The sequence below is a fragment of the Sparus aurata genome, chromosome 12 (assembly GCF_900880675.1).
Source record: "Sparus aurata chromosome 12, fSpaAur1.1, whole genome shotgun sequence".
In the NCBI taxonomy this organism is placed as follows: domain Eukaryota; kingdom Metazoa; phylum Chordata; class Actinopteri; order Spariformes; family Sparidae; genus Sparus; species Sparus aurata.
Window position 1 is genome coordinate 664851 of NC_044198.1, and position 26695 is coordinate 691545.

At 38.2% G+C, this 26695-nt stretch overlaps 1 protein-coding gene across 4 annotated transcripts in view; it reads left to right on the forward strand.

The window, feature by feature from the left end:
• The window catches only part of slc38a9 (solute carrier family 38 member 9), a 57446-nt gene extending 31572 nt beyond the window's left edge, over positions 1–25874 (forward strand). For 2 of the 4 annotated variants that reach the window (XM_030435841.1, XM_030435839.1), the window contains exons 4-15: positions 219–337; positions 444–507; positions 5068–5161; positions 6688–6858; positions 9718–9777; positions 11986–12192; positions 17585–17692; positions 18440–18546; positions 19110–19223; positions 19545–19693; positions 20911–21000; positions 24205–24370. In XM_030435841.1, the coding sequence (XP_030291701.1) occupies positions 219–337; positions 444–507; positions 5068–5161; positions 6688–6858; positions 9718–9777; positions 11986–12192; positions 17585–17692; positions 18440–18546; positions 19110–19223; positions 19545–19693; positions 20911–21000; positions 24205–24370 (1449 nt within the window). Of the gene's footprint in view, positions 1–218; positions 338–443; positions 508–5067; positions 5162–6687; positions 6859–9717; positions 9778–11985; positions 12193–17584; positions 17693–18439; positions 18547–19109; positions 19224–19544; positions 19694–20910; positions 21001–24204 lie in introns of all 4 variants that reach the window. The other 2 variants (XM_030435840.1, XM_030435842.1) reach the window with 2 other exon arrangements.
• Positions 25875–26695: the final 821 nt, after the last annotated feature.

Consider the following 26695-nt stretch of genomic DNA (forward strand, 5'->3'; position numbering starts at 1 on the left):
ACTAAATTAATTTGAAAATGTACTACTTTGGCTTTGATGCAACATGTCATCTGCAAAGTAACTAGTAACTGAAGTTATAAAGTAATTATAAAGTAGCAGGAAATGGAGGTACTCAAGTAAAGTATCAGTACCTCAAATTTATACTAAACAACAGAACTTGAGTAAATGTACTTTTCCACCACTGATCTTTTGTATCTGACTGTTTTTTCTCCTTCCAGAGTCCTCCAAACCATGTGATCCCTGGGCCAGAAGAGATCTACGTCTACAGCCCACTTGGTACAGCTTTCAAGGTGTCTGGCACTGACCACACCTCTAGAAACCCCAGTATCATCACCATGTAAGCCCTGTCACCATCAGCTTTAAATCAGCCTGCGCTATATGTTGTCTTCATACTTGAGTTATAATGTGTGATTATTACTTGACTCTTGCATTTCTCTCCCCAGATTTGCTATATGGAACACAATGATGGGCACATCTATACTCAGCATACCTTGGGGTATAAAGCAGGTGATGTGCTTCATTAACACTTACTTAAGGTCTTTGGCTTGTTCATGGCCACATCTAAAACGACTAGTCTTGACGTTTGGATAGAGCTGTACCATGTGAGGTTGTACTTTTCAAACTCCTTGCCATAAGTTATATTTATACTGTATTTCTTAAGACTTAAATTTTTCTTTGCCTATGGCCATTCTTTGTTACTGAAATATCCCATCATCTGCCCTGTGTAAAAAGAATTCTGCTGCACCTGATCTGTTGGGCAAATACTCTGTTGCTACTATGTATTTCTATCAGTTGGATTCTGGCAGGGCGATCGGTGCTATGGTGTGTCTGATAGTAGGAAAAACAGCTGGGATTTTTAATGCTTCATTAAAAATGAATCACTGTCCGGCCAACACAGAGTTGTATGTGCTATAAAGCTGAGTATTGTGTCTATTCAGTACAATTAGACAGGAGCAGTACCAAGATTTGCCATAGCTTTTGTATGGGCAAATCTTGATTACATGATAGTGGACCCATGGCGATTCAAAGATCTGCTATCCAAACAATTTTCCCTTTTTTCCCACAGCTTATCAATCACATTTGAAAATAGATTTATATACGTCACCATTTGAATGGGAAATAAACAGTGTTTAAATCTTATACCGTATACGGTATAAGATTTATTGCCAAGATACATTGTTACAACAAAGAAATGAGCACAAATTTCCTTACTTTTTGTGCTATGTTTGGTTAGAGGAGCGGTGCCTGAGATATGGGTGGACTGGCTACGGACATGCTAATAAATTACTATCAGTCAAGACTGATTAACTGCAGTGTAGCTGTCTGTAGCAGACAGTAATAGCAGAAAATATAACATCAACTAGGTCAGCGGACCTCAATAGGCGCCCCCCGGGCCGCATCCGGCCCGCCGGCCTCCTGTTTGTGGCCCCCGAACTATTATTCCTTCACTATGTGTTTTGGTTGGGTCAGCACATGTATACCGGGACTTGTCTCCATGCCAACGATACACAGACAGAGCGCAACTTTTAACTTTCACTTTCGTTTTCGGAGCACTTCGCGTATTCACATTTTGCTGGTGGTAAGAGACTGAATATGGCGTGTTTCCAAGTAAACTGTTATGACAAAGTGGACAGTGATAATCGGCAACTCGCAGAAATAGGATCTTAAAAGTTGCATTTATTCTGCCTCCAACCAGGACAATCTCCACGTATCTGACAGTGCAGCGGTTTTAAATCTTACTTTACCACCTTGTGCAGTTTGACAAGTTTTAGCTAACGTTAGCGATGTCATGTATATTCTATGTTGCAAAGAGTGTAACGGACGGGGAGTTTCTCCTGGCAAACACCCTTTTACTCACGGTGCCAAAATGTGTATCATCCTTGTTAAAACACCATTTAATCACAGAACAAATGACGTGAAATAACCCACAACCATCTTACATATCATCTTATTCACAAACACATTCACGAACCATAATTACACCAACAACAACAGAATACCCAAGATCCATTGCGCCACAGTCCACAAGTGACGTTACACTATGCCAGGAGAAGCTGTGATGAAGATTTCCAATTTGAAACGGCATTATGAGACGAAGCATAGGAATTTTGAAGAGACATTTCCTCAAAATTCAGAGATAAGCAAAACACAAATAAATCGTCATATCAAGCTGCAAGCAGGATTCTTGTCACATCTATGTCACAATGAAATAAAATAATGCATGACTGAAGTGATGGACACAATGTTTGAAGGCAAACCAAAAGAGGAAATATTCAACTACGTATTTTAATTTATGTTAAAATGGAAATTACATTTTATTTTAGTTCGTATTTTGTTGTTTAGAATGAAAAGGACATTTTGTTTTGAATATTACAGTATTATTGCATGTGGCCTGACCGACCTCAATACATGGACCTCTGAGTCATTCAAAAAAATCTTTGTGGCCCTTTAAGATTTGAATTTGAGTACCCCTGACCTAGGTAGTCCACTTGGGATTAGAAGGCCATTTACAACCAATTGAAGAGTCTTTTTTGAGAATCTCTACTTCTTACCCCTTGATTCCACCAAATACTGTCCTGCTGCGTGTTAAGGCTCTGCCACGGCAGCGGAGCTGATAGGTTTCACTCTAGTCTATATGTTAACTTCCACTGGGTCCGCTGCGCTGTGTATCTGCTCCGTCCCAGCTCCGGCAGTCCGAAGCCCTCCGGAACAGACATGCAGGACTTCTATTTCTGTTGGATGCCGGAACACAATGCAGCAATTCAGCTGAATTTAGCACAGAGCAGACAGGAAGTCACGCACCAAAACAACAATATAACATCCGGTTATTTTTCAGACACAAACACAAGTTCTTCTACTAATCCTTTGGTCGGGAACACTTTGTGTTGTCGACAGTATTGCGCCATGGCGCAACCGGTGGGGGTTGCTGGATGGCGGACAGTGGAGCAAAACTGGATCAGAGCCGTAACGCAGCGGACACATATCTGGTGGAATCTGGGGGTTAGAGGTCTCGGATGGCAATTCTACCACTTACTTTTTTATACATTCAGCTACAGATACCATTCAACCACTGAAATGTTCAGCACATTCAGCTTACGACTTTTAATTTTTCTAACTTTGATACTTTTTCTAATATTGAGCTTTTTCAAAAATAATTTTGCAATGGAAACAAATGGCAAATTCTTCAAATCTTCTTCAAACCCACCCCCCTTTCAACCAATGTATTTCAGCTTAATTATTTTTTTTTTGGGTTGAATTGATCACAGTGTTAGTGTATGTTTTTTTAGCTCATCTTCAGATTTTATTAGGGGTGTGTATTGCGTGAGCTTTTGTGTGTGACATCAATGCTAGAGTGGAAAGCAGCTGGAAAAACATTAGATTTTTAGATTTTTGGATTTAAAATGTTTAGCTTGATTTAGATCGAGTACTTCAACTACTACCACTACAACTATGACTATGACTACTTGTACTACCACTTCTACTAATACATGAGGGCTTTTCAGCTGTGTTATGTAATGGATTATAGTTTTATGCATTTCAGGCAATTATTATTATCAGCAGTTTTTTCAAAATCACTTCAGCTGACAACATTCACACTGTATTTTCACAGGAAATGCACATTTTCTAGTTATTCATACCTCTTCCATACATTTTTCACCCTGCTTCTTCACAAAACCTTTTAACTATTAGTGATGGCTCGGTCGCGAACGAATCAGTTCGAACGAACTACTCTTAAACGCGAACGAACTGAACTGATTCCCCGTTTCACTTCTCTCTCGAATTTTAGCCAATGAGAAACAGGAAAGCATAGCAACCGTTTCTAAGAAAAAAAACCATTTCATTTTGTTCGTAGCTCATCGTTCTCGTTCGTTCACTGATTCCTTTCCTGTCGTTCTCGTTCAGTCAGTCACTCGTTCTTGGCTAGCCAACTTTAGCTGTTAGCTGTTGTGTTGTCTAAAAGTACACATAATCATGAAGTTGCAGCTATGTATTAGCCATGAACTACAGTGTTATGTTGACCGTTAGCACGATCGTTTGAGAACGAGGAGCTGAGAACTGTGCATTACGTGATTCACCACTGAACGATGTTGTACCGGAAGTACGACTGAAAGCATGAACAAACTACATGAACGATTCATCCTGCCGAACTGACCGACGGGAACTGAATCTCGACATCGAACGATGAAATCCACCTCTATTAACTATGGAACTTCTCCTTGGTCAGGGTGGAGTCAATTCTGAACAAGTGTCCAGCCTCTATGTTGGTTTGAAACATTGAGATATCTTTCTCTCTCCTGTTTGTCTCCTTACATAAACCCTTAAAGCCATCCATCTCTAACTTGGAGTCATCAGTAAATAGGACTTTCTGGGGGTGTCTTAGCCCACACCAGGCAGTTGGCCCTGTTTCCGTACTGAGAAGTTATTTAGAAACTGCTAATCGTACTTTACGACCATTCCAAAGACAGTCTTCTTTTGACAGGACTTTTGCTGATTAGAGCCTTGTGTTGTTTATTAAGCATATTCTGTATATGTGATTAATTTGCTATCTGCTAATTAATCTGGGAGCTAAGCTTGCTGTATTGTTCTGATGTTGTAGTCACACTTTAGATACAACTGATCCAGTATCTGAAAAGCGTTTCTGAGTTCCATGCGCACTGCCCCCTTAGTAACCTTTAGTATAGCCATGATTTGACTTAAAAAGATAAACAACCAACCCTTTGAGAAAGCTAAAGAAGACCTCAAGCTCTGGGCATCTGTCCCCATTTCACTGGCAGGCTGGATCATCTCCATTAAGATGGTCATTATGTCAAGAATGTTAGATGATCTCCTTTTTACAAGGTACAAAAAAACGAACACCTACAAAAGTATGTCTGTATCCTATGTCATGGCAAAGGTGTGAAAAGCCTATCTCTAGCAAGTTCAAAACAGTTTAAATAAACTGACTCGGTTTGTATTAAGGTCATCTATTCTTGAAATGCAGAGTTTGCAGAATACATTGCACATTGAATTTTCCTTACAGGACAGAAACTGAAAACTGATAAGTCAGTGTTGTCTTTGCCCTTTTAGGCTGGTTTCACTCTGGGGATCCTCATTCTCATCTTTACAGGTCTGCTGATGCTCTACTGTTGTTACATCGTCCTCAAATCACGAAAGGCAATACGTAAGTCCAGCAACACTTTGCTGCATTCAGGCTCTGTAATATATCCGTGCCCAGAGTTTACATCATTACAGACAGTTGGAATAGTTAATGTTTTCATGAGGAGCTGCACAGTTTATTCAGGGGCAAACTATAACATGTATTGTATTTTTACTACAACTAGACAACTTCACTGCAAAACTTTCCCTCAGACGACACCTATCTACTTTTTGCTATGACAGCTGCTACTGTTGCTCTCTCTATTAACCACACACATACTACACACTGCCCCTTTCTACCCTTATAAACCATATAAGATATGCCTCTACTTCAGTAATATGTAAGCACAAAATTAATTTATTTGCTAAAAATGTTTTGTGTGGCTCATCAACATTGTCAGGAGAGGACTCAGAGAAATATGAAATAGTCCATCAAGAAAATGCCAAAATACACAGGAGTAGAGCTTTAAAAAATAAACAAACGCCCAAATGGCTGAAAAAAGCTATTGACAGGAGCATATCTCTAAAAGTAGTGTGAGTTGGTTGTTGCTAAAGCTAGCTAGCAGCGTTAAAGGCACACTATACGTCACATTGCACAGAGATCTTTAGTGGCCAACCTTGGTGGAGCTTTAGCAGGGCTGTTTTGCTTTGAATTGGATTTGATGATGCGTCTAGACACAGACTTGTTAGTGTCCTAACAAGAGCTAGCCCCAGTTAGGGGCAGATGTGACCAGGTGCATTTTTTGTTTTAATTATGATTTTATTAGCCTTCGTATGGCTTTATTTATTAATCGGCCAGCTTTAAAGATGACAGAAAACAGGGTGAGAGATGTTGGATGACACACAGCAAAGGGCTGCTGGCCGGTACTCGAGCACATGGGCCTGCTCTACCAACTGAGACTCAAAACATTCACGAAACACCAACTTCCTGTTTCACAGAATTCGCCTTTCCCCCAAGGGTACCAATCCATGAATACTCAATAGTTATTGTAAAGCAACATTAAGTGTCTCTCTTAATGTTTATTGTTAATTCTCTACCAGTTGTTTCGGCTTTGTGTTTTCTCATGGCCCGCCATGGTATACTGTTACCAGTGGAATAGGCATCTTTGGACTGGTGAAAGGTGAAGCATTTTTCATGACAAAATATAATCAATAGCATAATTTGAATTGAGGTGAATTAGTTTTAAGGTTGCAATGTCTCAGATTGTCTTTCATGTGTAAGAATATAGAAGCAGAACATGACGCTGTCTCATGCGTGCTCACACGAGCACACAGATGCACATGGCGTGCAAATGTGCAAGATGCACATAAAATCCTCTTCACGCTGACAAAATAAACTATAGATAATGTTTATAGGCTAATATTTGTTCAAAGGCTGTCTGTCTGTTTCCTTGCCTGTTACTACTCATGTCTTTGCCAACCAACCTCACATTAACATGGACACTGACCGATTTGGCCAAATGCATCAGATCACATTGTTTTTTTGTTTATTTAAAAAAAAAAAAAAAAAAAAAGATATTCACTGCTCTTTTCACTCTTTTTTTCACTCAGCCTATGTGGACACATCTGACTGGGAATTCCCTGATGTGTGTAGGTACTACTTTGGCAAGTTTGGCCAGTGGTCGAGCTTGTTCTTCTCAATGGTGTCCCTAATTGGTGCCATGGTCGTTTATTGGGTCCTCATGTCCAATTTCCTCTTCAACACAGGACAGTTTATCTACAGTAAGTCAACATTCTCGTCTCAGTAACTGAACTTGTGAATTATCAATTTGTAGTTGATTGATTATTCAAACAATGCCAACTCAACACTTTAAAGGCAAGACATGTCAGTTGTGTATGACATCCATCGAAACGGGTTACACTTTCTCTGCCTGTACACTGTCTGTACAGTGCAGCTGGTGTGTGCTTTGGTTGTCAGTTGACCTGACACTGTGCAACATGGCGAATGGCAAGCCTTGGTTGCCCTTCAGTGGTAGCTCCAACATTTTTACACATTAAACTGTATTTACTGGTCCTGATGTACTACTACTTATGTAAGAAAAGTAGAATAAAGCCAGTTTGGCTCCAGAGGAAGCTACATTGTTTAAACTGGTCTAGCATACACTACTTTAACACTGTTGGACTCATTATGGACAGTTATAAACAAATGATCAAAATGGATGCAGCAGACCAGAGATATCACCTTCTTCATTTCACACATTCCTTTTCCTTTTCAAAACCAAGCACCTACATTACTCACAATGCAAATTAGCCACTGAGTGACATTACCAGAGGCAATTTATTTTTTAAATATATATTCAGTAGTACTTCCCAGCCCTGTAAACACACATTAATGTGTAAAATTGATGGTGTTTTCCTCTATGGATATTGAAGGCAACCGAATTGAGCATTGTCATCTTATTGTTGTGCAATATTACTGTAAAGAATGGTAGGTAAAAATGTCCTCCACAACACTGGTTTCAAACAAATATCAAAGTTTAAAAAGGCTTAATATGATGCTAATATTCAGTGTTACCGTTCCTCATATTCTAATCCCCATGTATCCCCATTTAAACTGACGGGCAAGGCAAGACACAACTAGTATCACTGAATATACATGTATACTTAATGCAGACTAATGTCAGCTCAATACAGAATCACATTTGTTGAGGTGTTGTATGCATTTGATAATTTATTTTTAAACTGTCCATATGTATAAAGACGTTTTTCTCCTTTTATTGCTTTTATAAATGGAATTATAGTCAAAATAATAAATTTTTCTTGACAAGAATTTTCAAAAACATACTGCAATCACTGTAGTATGATTGTAGTATGAAGACACCTGTGTCTGAAGTTCCAGTAACTGGTGAATCAGTATTCCTGGCTACAATTACACCATAGAGACAAACAAATACTCTGAAAGGTTATTGAAAAGTATAAATCAGGGGATGGATACAAAGACGCGGAGGATGTAAGTAGTACTACCACCATGCTTGAGCGCTTGAGTTCGTCCTGGGGCGGCTGGATTCACATTTGATCCGGTGGTGTAGCGTAAGGCAGCAGTGTTGTAGTGTCAGTCCGTGGTCTGTGTGTGATGTGTTGGGGAACCCTCACTGATCAGTCTGCCAAAAGACGAAGTGCTATGTTTTTATGCTACTGGCATGCTCGTCCTACTAGCAATTGTTTGCCCTCATTGATAGATTAAAAATAACAGTAAACAACCAGGATGAGGCAGATTATTGCTGTGTTTTAAACTGGGGGACAAAACCGAACTGACGTGAAAGTGAAATTTAGCACTACACAGAGAAACGTCCGTTGTGTTCCTTCTGTGGTATTTATCAATGCTAAATAACATGCCCCATGCCCTACTTAAAATAAATGGGAAAACCTGTGTTTTTTTTAACCACAATGCCGGACCCAATGTGATTAAAGTCCTGTTTACATTTTGTCCCCAAATGCCATAAATATTGGGATTACACAGATTACCAGTTAAAAGTGGGCTGTTTTTTGTTGGGGAATAATTCCCTGCAGTGCATACTTTGCCATATTTGTTTGTTGATAATTGAAGATTGAATACAATATTGAAATATGAATTACACATTTTAAAATGTTATTTTGGGAAAATGTGTTATGTTAATCGAGTAATAAAAAATAATAGATTAATCTAAAATATAATCGATAGATTAATTGATGAATTGATGAATTGACAAAAGCATGCACAGAGCGTGTACATTTGAGACTTCCACTGACCGAGCTGGCTAACTTCCTTTTTAGCGCCCAGCTAACTTCAATGGGGATAAAACAAATTAATCTTGTGGCTCTTCTAGACTCTCCAAATTTTATTGGACCGAATGGCTCAAATTCTGACGATAAACCGAGTCATATCACCGTGGTTGTGAGTCTCAAAAACAGTTATTCACTGTTTTACAGACATGTCTTTCACAATTTTAGCCTGTTTGGAAAAAGTCTTTTTGGGCCCCAGTGCATCACAAGACAATGTAATTGCATGGTTTGGCCACTAAGAAAACTGACTTCAAGGCCTGGTGCTTTTCTTGGGGGCTTGATCACGACAATGAGGCCAGCTGTATTCTTCACAGATTAAGTTCTGTTCAAGCCATCATGTTAAATATGCCTCCTCTTTTTCTCTGTTGATTTTACCGACCGACTAAAAGCCACACTGCCATCCTCTGTATCAGAGTATACAACATCATGCTATTTACTGACGGGTCTTGAGTGAGTGAGAACATGATGCACAGCTCCAAAAATAGAAAATCAATATGTAACGACCACTGTTGATATTGCGGTGGACTGCCACAAATAGAACAATGTGAGGGAAACACTGAAGTAAGTTGCACACCTATGTGATGAGGTGGGTGGGGCTGGAGGGCGGATGGTCTGTGTGTGCAGTAAAATTACGTCATTGATTGGAAAAAAGTGGAATTCGGATTTTATCTTCTCAGTCAGGTCTCAGTTTACCTGCGCATGCCCCCCCCCCCCCAAGTAGAGCCAATGTATGGGAAACATTGTAAGTAAATAGTGACTGTCCCTAATATGGAAGAATAGCTTTTGCTTTGATCTGATGGTTTCCTCTCCTGTGAACAGACTATGCTCACAATGTCAACATGTCATATTCCGAGTTTGGAACCAATGGCTCTGATAAAGGTAAGTCAGTCATACTAATTGACTTTCAACCTAGACTTGGACATTAAATGTGGACAAGTATCTTACAGCTAAAGAACTGACTGAGTTTGGATTAACAACCAATACTTGTCTTCTGCTAATGAACTAAGTTTTTTGAAATTTCTGTCACAAAAATGTTGTTATTGTTAACCATAATTGGATGTCTCTGAAGTATTTATAGGCCAGTCAATCTGGACCAAAAAAATAAAACATTTGCAAAAGACATGTCATAGTTTTTATTGGTCCTAATACCCTCCTGAATCATATACTAAAAGTCTACCACGGTAGATGGAATGGAACATATTTTTTTTCGAGATTAAATGCCAAAGTTGTGTCCAACACTCAAAGTAAATTGAGTACAGTACCTTTACAATTAATAGCTATTACTATGAAACTTCTCCAGTTGATTAGTGACATTATACCAAAGAAAAAATGTATTGCAAGTTTTTGAGATTTTACATTTATATATGGAAATTAGGCATTTCTTCATAAAATGTACCAAAATTTGCATATATTACAAAACACAAAATCTGAAAATTGGATGAAGCCAGATTAAAAATGTATTGTTTCATTGTTGACACATTAGCAAAAAGACTAAATTGAAGAAGAGACTGTGGCTATGTTTCTCTATCATCCCATACATTAGAAAATGCTATTTAGAGTCATCAAAAAATCTATTTTTGCCATGTTTTTGGTATAAAATGTAGAAAATATCAGGCTATTGAAAATATATCAACAGAACTCCTCCCTTATCAAAAACAAAATATAGATAGGAATGAATCTGTAAAGAATAGTTTATTTAGGTGTTACTGAAGTGGAGATTCCTCCTCCACAGTGTACGAAAATTTTGAGAAAACACCATTTAAAGATTATAGCGAAAGGGAATACATTTTTCGGAGGAAACCACTATTATAGTCTATTTGCCAGCCCGTAGAGCCCCATTGTGAAGCCGGAAATGTTGAGTACACCAAAATGTTATGATACAAAAGTACAGTATGGATCACCAGCATTAGGAAACTGCCGGATGCTAACTTGCATATGTTGGGCAATTTGCATAATTAGCATGATTGGCATTAATTAGCATTAATCACCTATATGGGCAATATTTCAGCAACTGTTTGGCCGATTTGGACAATATTGGAGGAAGACATTTTTTGATGACTCTAAATTGTATTTTATAATGTATGGGATGATAGAGAAACATAGCCACAGCCTCTTCTTTAATTTAGTCTTTTTGCTGTTGTGTCAACAATGAAAAAATACTTTTTAAATCTGGGTTCATCCAATTTTCAGATTTTGTGTTTTGTAATACGTATATACAAATTATGGTACATTTTATGAAGAAATGCCTAATTTGCATATACAAATGTAAAATCTCAAAAACTTACAATACATTTTTTCTTTGGTATAATGTCACTAATCAACTGGAGAAGTTTCATAGTGATAGCTATTAATCGAAAAATTTCCCCTATTGTACTCAATTTACTTTGAGTGTTGGGCACAACTTTGGCATTTAATCTCGAAATAAAATATGTTCCACTCCATCTACGGCGGTAGACTTTTAGTATATGATTCAGGAGGGTATTAGGACCAATAACCCCTAACCCAAAAAACTGTGAGACATTTATTTTGCAATTCTTTTGTTTTTTTGTGCTAGATTGACTGGCCCATTAATATAAATTCTAAAATAGATGATAGGGATTAAGACAATATGTGATTCAAATATATTTATCTTCACCTTTATCTCTCCTGTTGGTTGATTGGTTTTAACATAGAGTCTTGGTGCAGAGTAGACCCCATTAATCCTTGGTGTGGATCCAGGACTTTTTCTTTTTAAACCTTTTAATACATTTTATGGGAATAATGCATGGATCTTGATGAAAACAATCCAACATATTTAGGTGGTTGGTATCCTTGAGTAAAAATCTATTAAAAATCTATTACTCCTCCATAACACAATGGAGATCATAATTCCATCTGCACTGTTTTTTTGTCCGTTACTCATGTGGTTATCTAAATTTATTGTTAAGCAGTCATGGGTGGTTAAAACTTTAGGGTGATAAAGAGCCATCAAGTTTGTTGACACCTAAAAACTGACTAGTAGCTTTCTAAATCCCATGTAGGGTAAAAAACTATTTTAGGCAGTTAACTGACTGTCCAAAAATAATAATTTGTTGATTTGTTTACCAGTCATCTGTCCATACCCGAACACTGACCCTGAAGGAAACTCTACTATCAGCACACTCTACATTGGCAACAGTGGAAATGATACCGATGTCAACTCTTTTGAACACTGGTGGAGTAAAACCAACACCGTTCCCCTCTACCTGATCATCCTGCTGCTACCACTGCTGTGCTTCCGCTCAGCCTCCTTCTTTGCAAGGTTCACCTTCTTGGGTAATATAGATTAAGATCAAGGAAATGTCAATAAATTGAAACTTCAAAACAGTTGATAGTTGAGTTTAGGGATGGGCATGATTAATCGACGATTGATTAATTGATCATTAAGAATTTTGTCGATGACGTTAATTTTTTATCGATAAAACTAATGCAGGTTCTATTGCGTAGTGTGAATCTTGAGGAATGCAATGAATGTCGATATGTGGCAGCATTCCAACATTTTACCACACGGGGCAATGTTTGAAAAAAATGCCACAGGCCTACTCAGTTACCTGCGAGTTTCCGTGTATTTCAAAAGTAAGGTAAATCAAGAAGAGGTCACGGTGAAGTGTGGCGTGGGACCATTTTGATTTAAAAAATGTCTTAGTTCACTGCCAACACTGCGAAGCTGTGTATAAGTACAACTCCTTCACCACTCAAATGATGTACCACTTGAACAATGCGCATCCGACCCTGGTTAGTGGCGGTGCATCCTGCTCTCAGTCTCAACCTAGCATAAACTCGGTGTTAGCATGGACACGGAGGAGCTGCGTTGCACAACGAGCAGAGAAAATTACCCACAGGATCTGCAAGTTCATCAAGATGGATATGCTGCCCTTTAGTATTGTTGAGGGCGAAGGTTTTCGAAAACTGATAAACCTATTGGAACCAGCATATCACATTCCGTCACGACGTACCATCACCAGACTGATAGAAACTCACTACGAAGAATGGAAGCAAGAGCTGCTAAAAGAATTGAGCACAGCTGAAAAAGTTGCTCTTACCACAGACTGCTGGACCGCTTTAACAGCTGAGAGCTACATCACCATCACCTGCCACTACATCAGCGATGAATGGCAAATGAACTCAGCGGTTCTGCTCACAGAAAGCCTACCAGGCCGGCATACAGCTGACCACCTTGCTGAGAAAATAAATGAAGCTGTGGCGCAATGGGGACTTGAAGACCACGTTATTGCATGTGTTCATGACAACGCAGCCAATATCATTGCTGCCAACAGTCCCACCAGAGTGAACTAGATTTCCGTTGCCTGCTTTGTACACACACTCCAGTTGGCCATAAATGACGGATTTGCACTGTATCTATATCGGGTAATATCAGCGGCTGGCGGCTTTTGAATATAGCCTATCAATAGTAAATTTGAATATAAGAATATTAATGATTAATCGAAAATAGATTGTTTATTCTACAGACGATCGATTAAGACTTAAGACGATTTAATTGAATGCCCATCCCTAGTTGAGTTGTTAAAATTAGCTGAGGCCCAAGGACAACTGGGTGTTCTAAATGGTCACAGAACACTTTAGATCGTTTGATTGTCTTTGAATTGTAGCTAAATATTAAAGCTGCGTTAATCGATTTTTGGTAGCCAGGTAGTTGCCATTGTGTTGGATTTATGATTGAAACATCTGACTGAAGGCCCTGTATCACAAAATGGATTCGTGAATACTCTGAGTATGTTAACCCGTGAGATTTGGAAATCTAGGATTTCTGTTACAGAAAGAGAGATAGCATGAACTCTGGGTCTCTGTGAACCTTACCTGCTCACTGGCAGGCTTCTTCATGACTAGATCTTCTAGATCATCTAGATCTTTCTGACTCCTCCCCTCTTCCCAAACCAGAAGAAGCTCTTTATTTACCCAGTGCCTTTTTTCATTCACAACACACCCTTAACTCAGACTGAACACATTCAGAGGTAATGTAACTGATCAGCTGTTCTGGAACCGAGAACAACACTGAAGCTAGTGTGTATACAGAGTTTTTGAAATGGCAGGAAGTCCTTTCACATTGCCAGTGGTCTGTTTTTTCCCCTTGTGTCCTGTTTGTAATCATGAATACACCAGAAAAACAGCAAACAGTTTTAGAACATTAACTTCCGTCTTTATTTCAAACTTAGCTCAATCTTTCCTGCCTTTTGTAAATCCAGCATTAAAATCAATACATTCAGTTGTTTTTATCCTTTGTATAGTGTCAGTATGTCAAGGTATCGCTGTACCAGCCTGTCTGGTCCCATTCTTTCCTTTCTCCACCCCAATATTCACTGCTGCTGTAGTAATTAAAAAAATTAATGTGTATAGTCACAAGCGTTACCAATTTTTTTATTTTTAAATGTTTTTATTTCATCCCATGCAATGGTGAATTTCTAGGATAAGAGCCCCACATTATGTAATAACACCGCATTATGTAATAATGTAATACATTTTCAATTCATTATGTCATAACGCCACATTTTGTAATAATCTGCCACATTTTGTAATAAAATTCTTGAACGCAATATGTAATAAACTTTGCCGCATTTTGTTATAAGTTCTTACATATTGCGTCAGTAATTACAAAATGCAGGTGTTGTAAAAAATGTAATAATTGGTGCATTATGTAATAAACCACCAAAATGGATGTCTTAATTAGAAAAAAACATTATACCATTGTAATGCCCGCCAAGATTTATTACATTTGTGGGGACGTGAAAATCTTTATTGTAATAACTTCCCACAAATGTAATAATACAATGAATAATGGTTGTTGTGGTGGTTTTATGGCATATAAATATCTAGTTTAAATAGATTTAGTTCTTTGCATAACCAAAATGCTTCTTGTTAATGAGAATCATCTCTCTCTCTCACACCACTGTCCGCAGTGCTGCGCATCACTACCTGCGTGAATGTGTTATATCCAAATGAGTCGGAAGCAGCAGCAGCCGGTTCCTAGACATGGTCTTGCATGAAGAAAATAAATTTTGGGCTGTGTTGGATTTTTATGTGTTTCAGAATTAATACAATCTCAGCTTTAATATATAGGCCGTAGTCAACATTCAAATGATAAGCTGTAGTTTAGAAATGATTTTAGTAATGTTAGGTCGGAGGGCGTTTCCCCCAAACACATGTTAATTTACAGACTGAATAGAGTTTATTGACAGAGGAGACAGATTGTGGTTGACAAAGGGAGATAGCTAGCTTAAAAAAAATAAATTCCATGAGGAAAACATCGCCTAACATTTAAATTCCCATTGGCAATAAAAATCTGAAGAAATCTGGATTTATTGCTCAATTGTAAACACAACAGTTATCAGTCTATAGGCAAGAATCTAAAGGTTTATTAATTCATTTCATTTCAAATTTGCTTTATTGTATTAAAGCACCAAGAACCACGAAAAGAGTACCTAGCTCAGTACCATTACTTGTGTGCTGTGTGAGGGATGGAAATTAGCACCCGCCACCTGCCAAATGCGGGTGTATTTGTGTGCTGGCGGGTGAACTGAATCCGTTTACCACTGTGGCGGGTTCCGCTAGATTCAAACTCTATATTCTCTCATGTAAATACTCAATTGAGTGATGAATTTATTCATTCTGTCATGATATATATATTAAAAAAAACGAAATAACACCAAAATGTAAATTTTAACAAGTTTAATTATACATTTATCAATATTCATATCATCGCACATAGTAAACCTTAATTATTGCATATATTGACGCAAGAATTTAATAGAGACAAATCAGAACACGAAAATTAACAATTACAAGTCACTTATTTGATTATGAAACATTTCATTTTTAACACTTAATAATATAAATTCAAAAATAATAATAATCGAAAAAGCTGGAAACGAGCTGATCTAAAACAAAAAAGAGCCGTTGTGATCACTAGTCACAGTCTCCGCAGATTTCCTCCGCTCTCCTCACAGTCACCACACACGGGCTTGTGGCATTTCAAGTGTCCGACGTTTGGTTCTGTTCAGAATCAGAGTCAGAAATCCTTTAAAGTCTCGCAGACGGGGAAATTTGTTTGTCACAGCAGCGACAGAATATTACAAAAACAGAAACATATTACAAGAACAGAAACAATAGCAAAAATCTGCAATAATATTAAAAAGGGAAGAAATAAATAGACATATATACATATTTACATGATAAAGTGCAAAATTAACAGCATTTTTTTTGTTTTGTTTTGTTTGTAGATTTTAAATACAGATAATAAATATGGGTGTTAAGGAAATTGACCAGATTGCAAAAATGTGTGTGCAAAAACAGAAGAGACCTTTGTGCAGCTCTTTCGGACCGCTTTCCCCTCCATGTATTCTGCCCTCAGCTCCTCCGCCAGCTGCTGCAGGACTTTCCTCCGGGCTCTCCTGCTGCTGGTGCACTCTTTAAATAAGATGCGAGCATTGATCCCAGCCAGGTCGAGGATGTTGGTGTTGTGTTGTTGTAGTACATCACAGACTCTGGTTTTGCCTTTGCCCCACTAAAGGTGCCCACACCTCTGCGCACGGTGCTCAGGATGCAGACATTCTTCCTCGGCTTTCCGAGGGGGGGGGGGTGAATCCTTTTTTTGTTTGCCCATGGTGCCAACAGGCTATATAATACAACTATATAATAATTAACTTAAGTAAATTCGTGGGGAAGCACAAAAAATGTAACAATGAAACCCCGCGAAATGATGTGCGGTCGATATGACCGCTTATGGCCGAAATAGGTAAAACATAATCCTGACAGCGGAGCAGCAGCTGGATTTTGCACCCAGGGTCAGAAGTATAGTAGGTGTATAGGCAAACACACAAACAACCACCACAACGACCATTATTCATTGTATTATTACATTTGTGGGAAGTTATTACAATAAAGATTTTCATGTCCCCACAAATGTAATAAATCCCTACAAACGTAATAGTTATTACATTTGTGGGAAATCACGTGTTACGTTTGTAGTAGGCAGCGGCTATTACATTTGTGGAAAATGCATTACATTTGTGGGTTTATTACATTAAGTGCTGCAGATTTTTATTACGTTTGTGGTTTTATTACGTTTGCAGGCATTATTACATTGGCGGGTATAATGGTATAATGTTTTTTTCTAATTAAGACATCCATTTTGGTGGTTTATTACATAATGCACCAATTATTACATTTTCTTGTTGCAACAAAGTGCAACACCTGCATTTTGTAATTACTGACGCAATATGTAAGAACTTATAACAAAATGCGGCAAAGTTTATTACATATTGCGTTCAAGAATTTTATTACAAAATGTGGAAGATTATTACAAAATGTGGCGTTGTTACATGATGAATTGAAAATGTATTACATTATTACATAATGCGGTGTTATTACATAATGTGGGGCTACAGCCCCCAAAAGTAATGACTTTTTTTATTCACTACTCACCCACTTAACTCATACTGAGCATACTCAGAGTTGATTGAACTTAATCTGATCAACTGCTCTGGGACCGAAATTCTGAATTTCCTATCTCATGGTTAGTAAAGTCAGATAGATAGAGTTAAGACATAGGTTCAGAGTTTTTTAAAACCTGCAGTCTAGAACAGACCCTTGTTGTTGAGCTGTGTACTGTGATACTCATCCACCTTTTGTTGCATCATTCTGTCTTGTTTAGGCACTATATCAGTGGTCTACCTGATTACGCTAGTCACTATTAAGGCTGTCCACCTGGGCTTCCACCTGGAGTTTCACTGGTTTGACACAACCCAGTTCTACGTTCCAGGTAAATCTGCAGATTTTGGCGCATTATGCTCTGTTAATCCTTTCTGAGCAACTCCGAAGAATGTCCCTGATATCCTTTTAACCTTTGGGTGTATCAGGTCTTATTAGAAAATGGTGTTGATCAATTTGCAGAACTGCTTTATGGCAGTATTAGATTTATTGTCCTTTTTTTTCTCAAAGGATTTATTGGAATTTCATAACGTCATAATATAAGTCAAGATTGTGATATTAATTTAAATATTGTATTTGGCTAAATGTGTTACTGTATGTGTTGATCTGATCAATGGATGAAGATGAACTTCCTTATCTTTTCTCTATCTCCACCACCAAAATCTCTCTCACACACAATAGCTGTCATAATAATGTAGCAGAGTGGCAAATGAGAACATTTTCTCTGACCATTGATGCTCCCCAGGACATGAAAGCACTCCATGCACTGTGCTTTTTGGCAAATTATACTTTCCAAACCAATTTTAGTGGCTTCTGTGAATTGTCCATTTCAAGAGAGATGACAAATCCGCTTGAGAATTCTGACAGTGTCATTTTCTTCAGCCTTTCATTTTACATTGGTTTCCAGAACCTGTATGAGTACTGATATATTACTAAGCAGGGTAAGAATATGGATCAGCTAAAGATCAAATCCAATATGCTATAATTTCCTGTAGGAGGTATTGAACATTGCAGCTACCAGGAGAACACAAGTACTGATCTGCAGATAATTTTTCTGTTTTATTATGTGTTCTTTCAGAGTTCAGATTGTTCTTTCCTCAGCTGACGGGTGTCCTTACTCTGGCCTTCTTCATTCACAACTGCATCATCACATTAATGAAGAGCAACAGGCACCAAGAGAACAATGTGAGCCATCATCCACTTGCACTTGGTTGCACCAGCTGGACGTGCACCTGAGCGTAAGACTAAGCTGGACGTAAAATGTGCTTTAAGCCTGACAGAGAATTAATATCTGTTGCACCATCGAGCCATAATGGAAGGTCTAGATCTTTTTTTTTGGACTTGTCTTGACTAGTTTCCAAGGTGAAAATAAAAACTAGATTGCAGATGCCTTTTGATGCCCCTGCGCTGCCAATATGCAGAGAACCTGTTGTTTTCTGTCTCTGTGTTTGTTTCTGGTCAGTATTGACAGGCCAATACAGAAGAAACACGAAAGGAAGAGGGGCTTTGAATAATTCAGTACTAATTCAAGAAAAATATCACCACCACACTTTTGTGTTTGCTTCCATTTTTCACAAGTTGAATGGGATCAAGAACAAATGTGTTATGGTGATATTTTGATTGAATCTAAATAATCAACTAAATTTAGTCAAAACAAATTGGCCATTCATTTCCCCATTATAGTGTTTAGGCATCAGAAGTGAAAGTGACGCTGATTCTAAAATGAAGTTTGTATTTGGTGTTTTTAGGTGCGGGACCTGTCCGTGGCTTATCTTCTCGTAGGGCTGACCTATCTGTATGTGGGAGTGTTGATCTTTGCTGCCTTTCCCTCTCCACCTCTCTTCAAAGACTGCATTGAGCCAGTGAGATTTGCACTTATTTGCTTATCTTGCTGTTTTTTGTCTCACATGGTGCTAACGTATGAAAGGTTTTATTGGTCTTTATAGTTGTTACCTACAGTAGACAATCCAAGAATGTGTACCATCCACAATATTTCACAGTGAGAGATTTGAAGAGAAATTTGCAAATATGCATAACTTAAACATGTTTTTTAAATGTGTTTGATTGTGACTGATGCAACACTGTTCTTCATTGCACTTCATTTTATTTTTTTTATTTTATTTTGTAGCTCTGTAGATGTGTCATAAACTGCAGACCCTCCACTGCTTTCTTCTCTTCTGCAGAACTTCTTAGATAACTTCCCCAGCAGTGATGTGATGGTGTTTGTGGCTCGGACCTTCCTGTTGTTCCAGATGATCACAGTCTACCCCCTGTTGGGATACTTGGTGCGGGTCCAGATGATGGGCCAGATATTTGGCAGTCATTACCCCAGGTAACACTGAAGAATATTATCATTGTTCAAGTTCTTTTCTTATCATTTCTGTGGAACTAGACCTGTGCAGCACACCGATAATGATATCTGATCTTTTTGACAACTCTGTTATAATTTTGTGGTAACATTTTTCTAGCCTGAAATTTTGCTATGCCTCGATTTAAGTACCAGATTATGAACTCTTTCTCTAGATGTGTCCAAGTGCATTTTGGGTTCCCCAGAATTTAGAACATATTTACATGAAAGCCCAAATAGTTTTCCACACAAAACTTTAAATGTATGTGTAGCTTAGTGGAGTGTGCAATCAGACTGACTAATATAGTCAAATATAAGTCCCTCAAATATAAATATAATAAGTGCAAAGACGTTTCATCTTGTTTGATACATATCCGGGCCAGAGGCATCCCACAAGCACTAGTACTGGACCTTAGTTTGTAAGGATGACCTGCTGTAGACAGACTTATTTTAAAGCTTTGCTGTATTCTTAAAAAGTATTTAAGTATCTTAAAAGAGTATTTCGTGCCTTGAAATGTTGTATTTTTCCTAAGGTTGGAATGTTGTTTTTTTTCTAGTGTACATGAGTGTTAATGAGATATCAATTTCAATGAGAGTTTAAAAAACTGCTGATCATTTTTATCACAGATAAATATTTTTGATAAGGACACATAAAGTTGATTATGAAAGAATAAGATGTCTGAGACATTTTACATTGTAAAGATAAACTTGTCAGTGGCAATGGCAGTTAGAGATGTTTAACAATTGTTAAGCTATTCTGATATGTGAAATGTATTATCCTAATATTTGTCCACTGATAACTGTGTAATAAACATTTGGTGTTGTGACAAATGCAGTCGTAGAATGTTATTGCCATCTAAAAAACACACAGGAATTGACTGCAATTTCCTACCATGAATTTCAAATGCTATGAGTAGCTAAGTAAAAAAAAAACTGTTTTTGAAACTTAAGTTCCAAAATGTAATGCATTATAAACATTAAATATGAAACAAGCAGGACAGAAACACCAATTACAGAAAAGAGTAATTTACACAACAATCAACATCAACAATAAAAACATGAAATATATTAAATTTAGCTTTCATAAACCAGGATTTTGTTGAAATTCAATTGTGTATTTCAAAATGATTTCATTTGAACTCTGTAACTGTTGTTTCAGTCTTGTGTACAGCAAAATTAAATTTTTTTTTCTATCTCTTTAGTTTCTTTCATGTTCTGTCTCTGAACATCTTAATTGTTGGAGCTGGTGTCCTGATGGCCAAGTTTTACCCCAATATTGGATCCATCATAAGGTATGTCTTAACAATTTTCCCCAAAGGAACTAAATATTAAGTAAATAGAATTTGTCCAAAGTTTTTATGTGCCTCAATAGGCTGGGGTCTGACAGTTGTAATATCAACAGATGCGAACATAGCTTCAGACTCACTTTTTTGCAAAGTAGCACTGGTGCTAAAAAACTCAACTGACAACATTCGATGGTGGTTAATCAAAGTGTGTACAGCCGGCCCATGGAGAAAAAATAGTTGGATTGCCTGGTGATTTTAAAACTTTGAACTCTGAACTTTGAGCAGTTTTTCCAGGTGTGAAAATCTGTTTTCACATCACAGACTGGACTCTCTATAACAGACGATTCCAGAAAGAGTTAAACTCACATCGGGAGATCTACCTTATATAGGCGAGTTTGTGTGTATGAAATGGCTCTATCGTCAATGCTGCATTTTCATAAACAATGATGATCTTTTCATGGGTCGCCTCTTGCCCACATCCAGGGTCCATCAACTGTTTCTCTCCTTGGCGGAGAAGAAGGCAGTCCCTTGGGTGAAGTACAAAACGCGTTTAATAATAACCGTGTACATATTGCGGAAGTGGATCAGGTGATTGGTTGTGGTCATGTTTCTTTATTTATTTTACTGTTTTACTGTGGCATCCACGGTAAAACATTACCAACAGAAATGTTGCGCCTGATGTTTGACATCATGATAGTTATTATAAAACTAAATCACAGGCAGAATATTTGCAAGTTGCACAGGTGCTGCTTGTTATGAAATTTAGTCTCACTATCTATAAAAAATACTCCAGGTGGGGAATGTGTCCTTGCCCCAAGTGAAGGAGTTCAAGTACCTCGGGGTTTTGTTCACGAGTGAGGGGATGATGGGGCGTGAGATTGACAGGAGAGTCAGAGCAGCGGGTGCGGTGTTGCATGCGCTTCACCGCACGGTTGTGACGAAAAGGGAGCTGAGTCGAAAGGCAAAGCTCTCGATCTACCAGTCAATCTTCGTCCCTACCCTCACCTATGGTCATGAGCGATGGGTCATGACCGAAAGAATGAGATCGCGGGTACAAGCGGCCGAAATGGGTTTTCTTCGTAGGGTGGCTGGGGTCTCCCTTAGAGATAGGGTAAGAAGCTCAGCCATCCGGGAGGGACTCGGAGTAGAGCCGCTGCTCCTCTGCGTGGAAAGGAGCCAGTTGAGGTGGTTCGGGCATCTGATGAGGATGCCACCAGGGCGCCTTCCTAGGAAGGTGTTCCTGGCACGTCCAACTGGGAGGAGACCTAGGGGTAGACCCAGGACCAGGTGGAGGGATTATATCTCTTCTCTGGCCTGGGAGCGCCTGGGGATTCCCCAGTCAGAGTTAGCCGATGTGGCCGGGGAAAGGGATGTCTGGGGCTCGCTACTGAAGCTGCTGCCCCCGCGACCTGACTTTGGATAAGCGGTTGACAATGGATGGATGGATGGATATCTATAAAAAATAGTCACAAAATGCAACTAAATTGTCGCTGTCTGGAGCCTTGGTATGGCTGGGACTCTCAGTAAAAGGGCGTAGATAGTCAAATGTAGCAGGATTGAATACAACCACTTAAAAAAGGCAGTGGCGGTTGTGATCAGTTCTGTGGTCTGTCCACTGACCATGGTTGCTATATGGACCACTGGTCACTGCTGCCAGGGGCACTAAAGCAAGTGGTCCGGACCAATAAGTTAGTGGTTGTGACAGGGTCGCCAGTAAGTAGTCGGTGGAGTGGTCTTTATGGTCCTACTTCACGTTCTCCCATTTTTAACCATAAATGAATTGTCAGAAATCATAATCCTTTAATAAATACAGCTTACATTATTAATGAGATGTCAGTTCACATCGATTTGTTTGATAACTAAATTGATCATGCCTGTTGTACCATGTATCCCCTTTTCTACCTATAACTAGCTAGTGAGTGGTCCATAGTGTGATACATGTTACTCAATGCTCTGTGGCGTGGTCAGTGAGTTGTCCGTGGCTTTCCCATGTTACTCAGTGGTATGTAGCGTTATCCTTGTGGTCTGGATGATTACTGAGTAGCGGTCTTTGTGGACTAGACCAGAGCTGCCCGTGGCATGGTTCACACTTCCTCTGTTTTATCTAGCTATTAGGCCTACAGAATGATTGATGGATGGATGGGTCTGTCATCTGTAAGATATTAAGTAACAGTACTGAATTTTATAGAAATTGTTGTGTACTGTATTGCATTGCTTAGCAATCAAAATATTGACTGCATCATGTAAGATAGAACATGCATATGTGAAATACATGCATGTATACAATTTATTCTGTACATGTAATAAAACATATTTAACCCTTCTGTAAATTGCTTTGGCAAAAACATATTTTAGTCATATAAAGCCAATAAAGATATTTGAATTGAACGGGGTATTGAATTATTTGCTTAGCAGTAGAGTAAGTGGACTATAACCTATCTCTCTACCTACCTACACTATGGCCTGTGGTCCTTGTCGTCACCGTACCGTCACCTCACTACAGGGGGCGCTGAAGATTGTTGGCCTTTGGCTCAAGACCGTTTTTTGATCTATGGAGTATTCTTGTTGCCCGCACCAATCAGTGGGGGAGGAAGCATTCAGATCATTAACTTGAATAAACGTGCTAATACCACACTGGAAAAAAATACTCCACTACATGTAGAAGTCCTGCATTCAAAACCTTAATCAAGTAAAACTATGCAAGTATAACCAGCAAAATGCACTTTTATTTTAGAACACTGCCTTCAAAGGATATGATGTGATTATTCATGATTGATCATAAAACATAACGTGTGGTTGAGATCACAGAGTACTCGTGTAAGAATGTTGAAATGTCTACTGATTAGTCATGTAGATGACATGGTGACAACATCACAACTGGTGTGATACCATCCTAAGATGCACACGTTCCTCATACATACGTTGTCTCGACCTACAGGCTTCTGCTAAAAAAAAAAAATACTTGTGTCCCTCGAGCATGGATGTAAATTTCAGTGCAACAAAAAAACTAAACTCGAGTGTTAATAGTGGTTTCGAATGGTCATTGTTGTGGAATAAAATTTTCATTTTTACCTGCAGACTTTGCTTTTATATTTTATAGGGACATCTTTAGGATTTAACCTAAATCATTAGTGTAATGCACTGCTTAACCTATCATAATACTATGCTGAATCTTCTGTTGTGATATCAACTCTCTGTCTCCCCTTGCAGGTTCTCCGGAGCAACATGTGGTTTGGCTCTAGTGTTTGTCTTTCCTGCCTTAGTCCACATGATCTCCCTGAAAAGGCAGGGGATGCTCCGCTGGCCATCAGCCCTCTTCCACAGTTTCCTGATCGTGCTAGGCATGGCTAACCTGCTGGCTCAATTCTTCATGTAGAGATGCAGTGAGACACAGACACTCTCAACCATTCAGAAGCATTTCCATCCCACCTTTTAATGCAAGAAATGTGCTGGAGATTTCAGATGGGAATCTCTCAGAGTAGATGTCCAAAACTGCATAATATGCATAATGCTATTTATGTCATGGCCACCAGAAAAATGCCCAGATAAACTACAGCATACTCCAGCCAAGCAGATGTCACCGCTGATTTGTATTATAAGATTACACATCAGACACTTTGTTTTGTTAGAGTGATGTTTGTCATTTGTAATGGTTTATGTTTTAGCAGAATAACCGGATTTCATTGTCTTGATTTGATGATAGCATTGTTTTATTTTTTTTCCTGAAGCAATCCAGCCAGTGATCATTCAATGATAAAATCTTGCTTTTAGATAATTTCCTACATTATGTTGATTATTGATTATACCTGCCTAAATGGATTCTAGACCTGTCCAATAAAACATTATAGACACAGTGTGAACAGTATTGAAGCTATGCCATTGATGACATCAGCAACAAGTTAGCAGGAACATTTGGAATGTGGTGTCACTGTTAAGAGAGTTAACACAACCAATGGAATGTTAATTTAATTATGTTAAATGCCTGTTTTTATGTAGAATCAAACAACATCTCAGTCAAACAATACAATACAATTTTGAGTCGACAATTATCAACAATAACACAGAATCAATGACACCCTTATTTTTGAACCTACAGACAGTTATCAGCAGAATCTTCACCTCTCTTAGTTTTCACAGAGCTCAGTATTGAGTTTCAGATTATCATTTTGCTGTCTGACATTTAACCTTACTGTTTGGGCTTTCCCATTGCTTTCATTGCATTGTTTTATTCCACAGCAGGCAGCTGTTATTAGTGAAAAAGCTCCAAAAGAACATTTCACACTGCCTGCTCAGCACCAAATGGCAGAAGGAATAGTTAGGTTCTAACTGGTCAACATAATGGCTGTTGAGTCAGATCTGTCCCCCAGGAGTTTGTGGAGACCAAAAATAGTCTAATATTCACTCTCTTTTAGCTCCAAGACTTATCAGGTAGACACAAATATAAATCAAAAGAATGACCATGTCGCTCAGTAACTGCTCCAAATAAGCAACTGTCTGGTAACAAGTTCAACACATCAACTTAAAAGGTGATGAATATGCCATGGTCACAACTTGTTTTCACTGCACTCAAGGCGACAGAAGAATATGTTACTGCAGGTTTAAATATCTTGCATTCAAAGCTTTACAGACAGATTTTTATGACTGTATGGTGTAGGGAATAAATGAATAGCTTTGTGATTGGATAAACAGTTTAAACAGCATATTTTTTGAAGCAACTTTTGGCACAGTCTTTAAATTTGTATGAGTTGTGTTGATTTACATTGTTGATATGTTTACATTTTGCTTATTTTCTAGGTGCCTAATGTAAAGTATTGTATTTTACTAATTATAAGGTAGAAAAAGGGAATATTTAAATGAAAATAAACCATTTAAGTCAAAAAGAACTGTCCTCTGTTTACTTTTAATCAGGTTTACCAGTATGAACGACAAAAGCTAATTATTTGAGTAGTCCTAGCTGTTAGTAATGAAGCTCAACATAAGTTCAGTCAAGAAGACCTATTTTTGTTCATTCATTTGAATCCCTCTCACTCTTTCACCCTGTTTCCCCACTTCTCCATCAGCTGATTATGGCTGTTTACTCCTTCGATTAACTCAACAGCTTTTGGCATCTAAGGTTTTCCATTCATTCACATTTATCAAATTAAAAATGTTAATAAATGATTTAATTAATACATAGAATTCAATTAATAATTATTTCTTAACTGGATTTCCTTGAACTTTAATGTAATACAAAAATACATGCTTGATGATTCTTATTGCAATTACAATAATTATAAATACAATTTGCTACATCATTCTCATTCGATAGATTAAATGGGCAGATGTTTGCTGTGATGCAACACAGTCTTTAACTGAGACCCAGCCTATCCTTTTACCACTGGCATTTTTTGCGTATAAGGTGGCCAAGATCTCACACCTAGAAGCATAGGCATCGTACTCGAGTCCCTCTGTATGGAATTGAAAATGCCTGCAGTTCATATCAAGACTTTAGCTTTGGCACAGCTCCTCATTCTTCACACAGCTAGTTCTAACTCATGTGGCATTTCATTCATCTCCCAACCCAGTGAGCACCAACAAAGGATTTCAAGTTGATTTCATTTATAAAAGTGGTGATATTGCTACAAACATATAAGATGTCTTTTCACCCTCTTTTCAGCCAGCTAAAATGCTGCTGCAACATCCTGTCAGCATTGCTTAATCA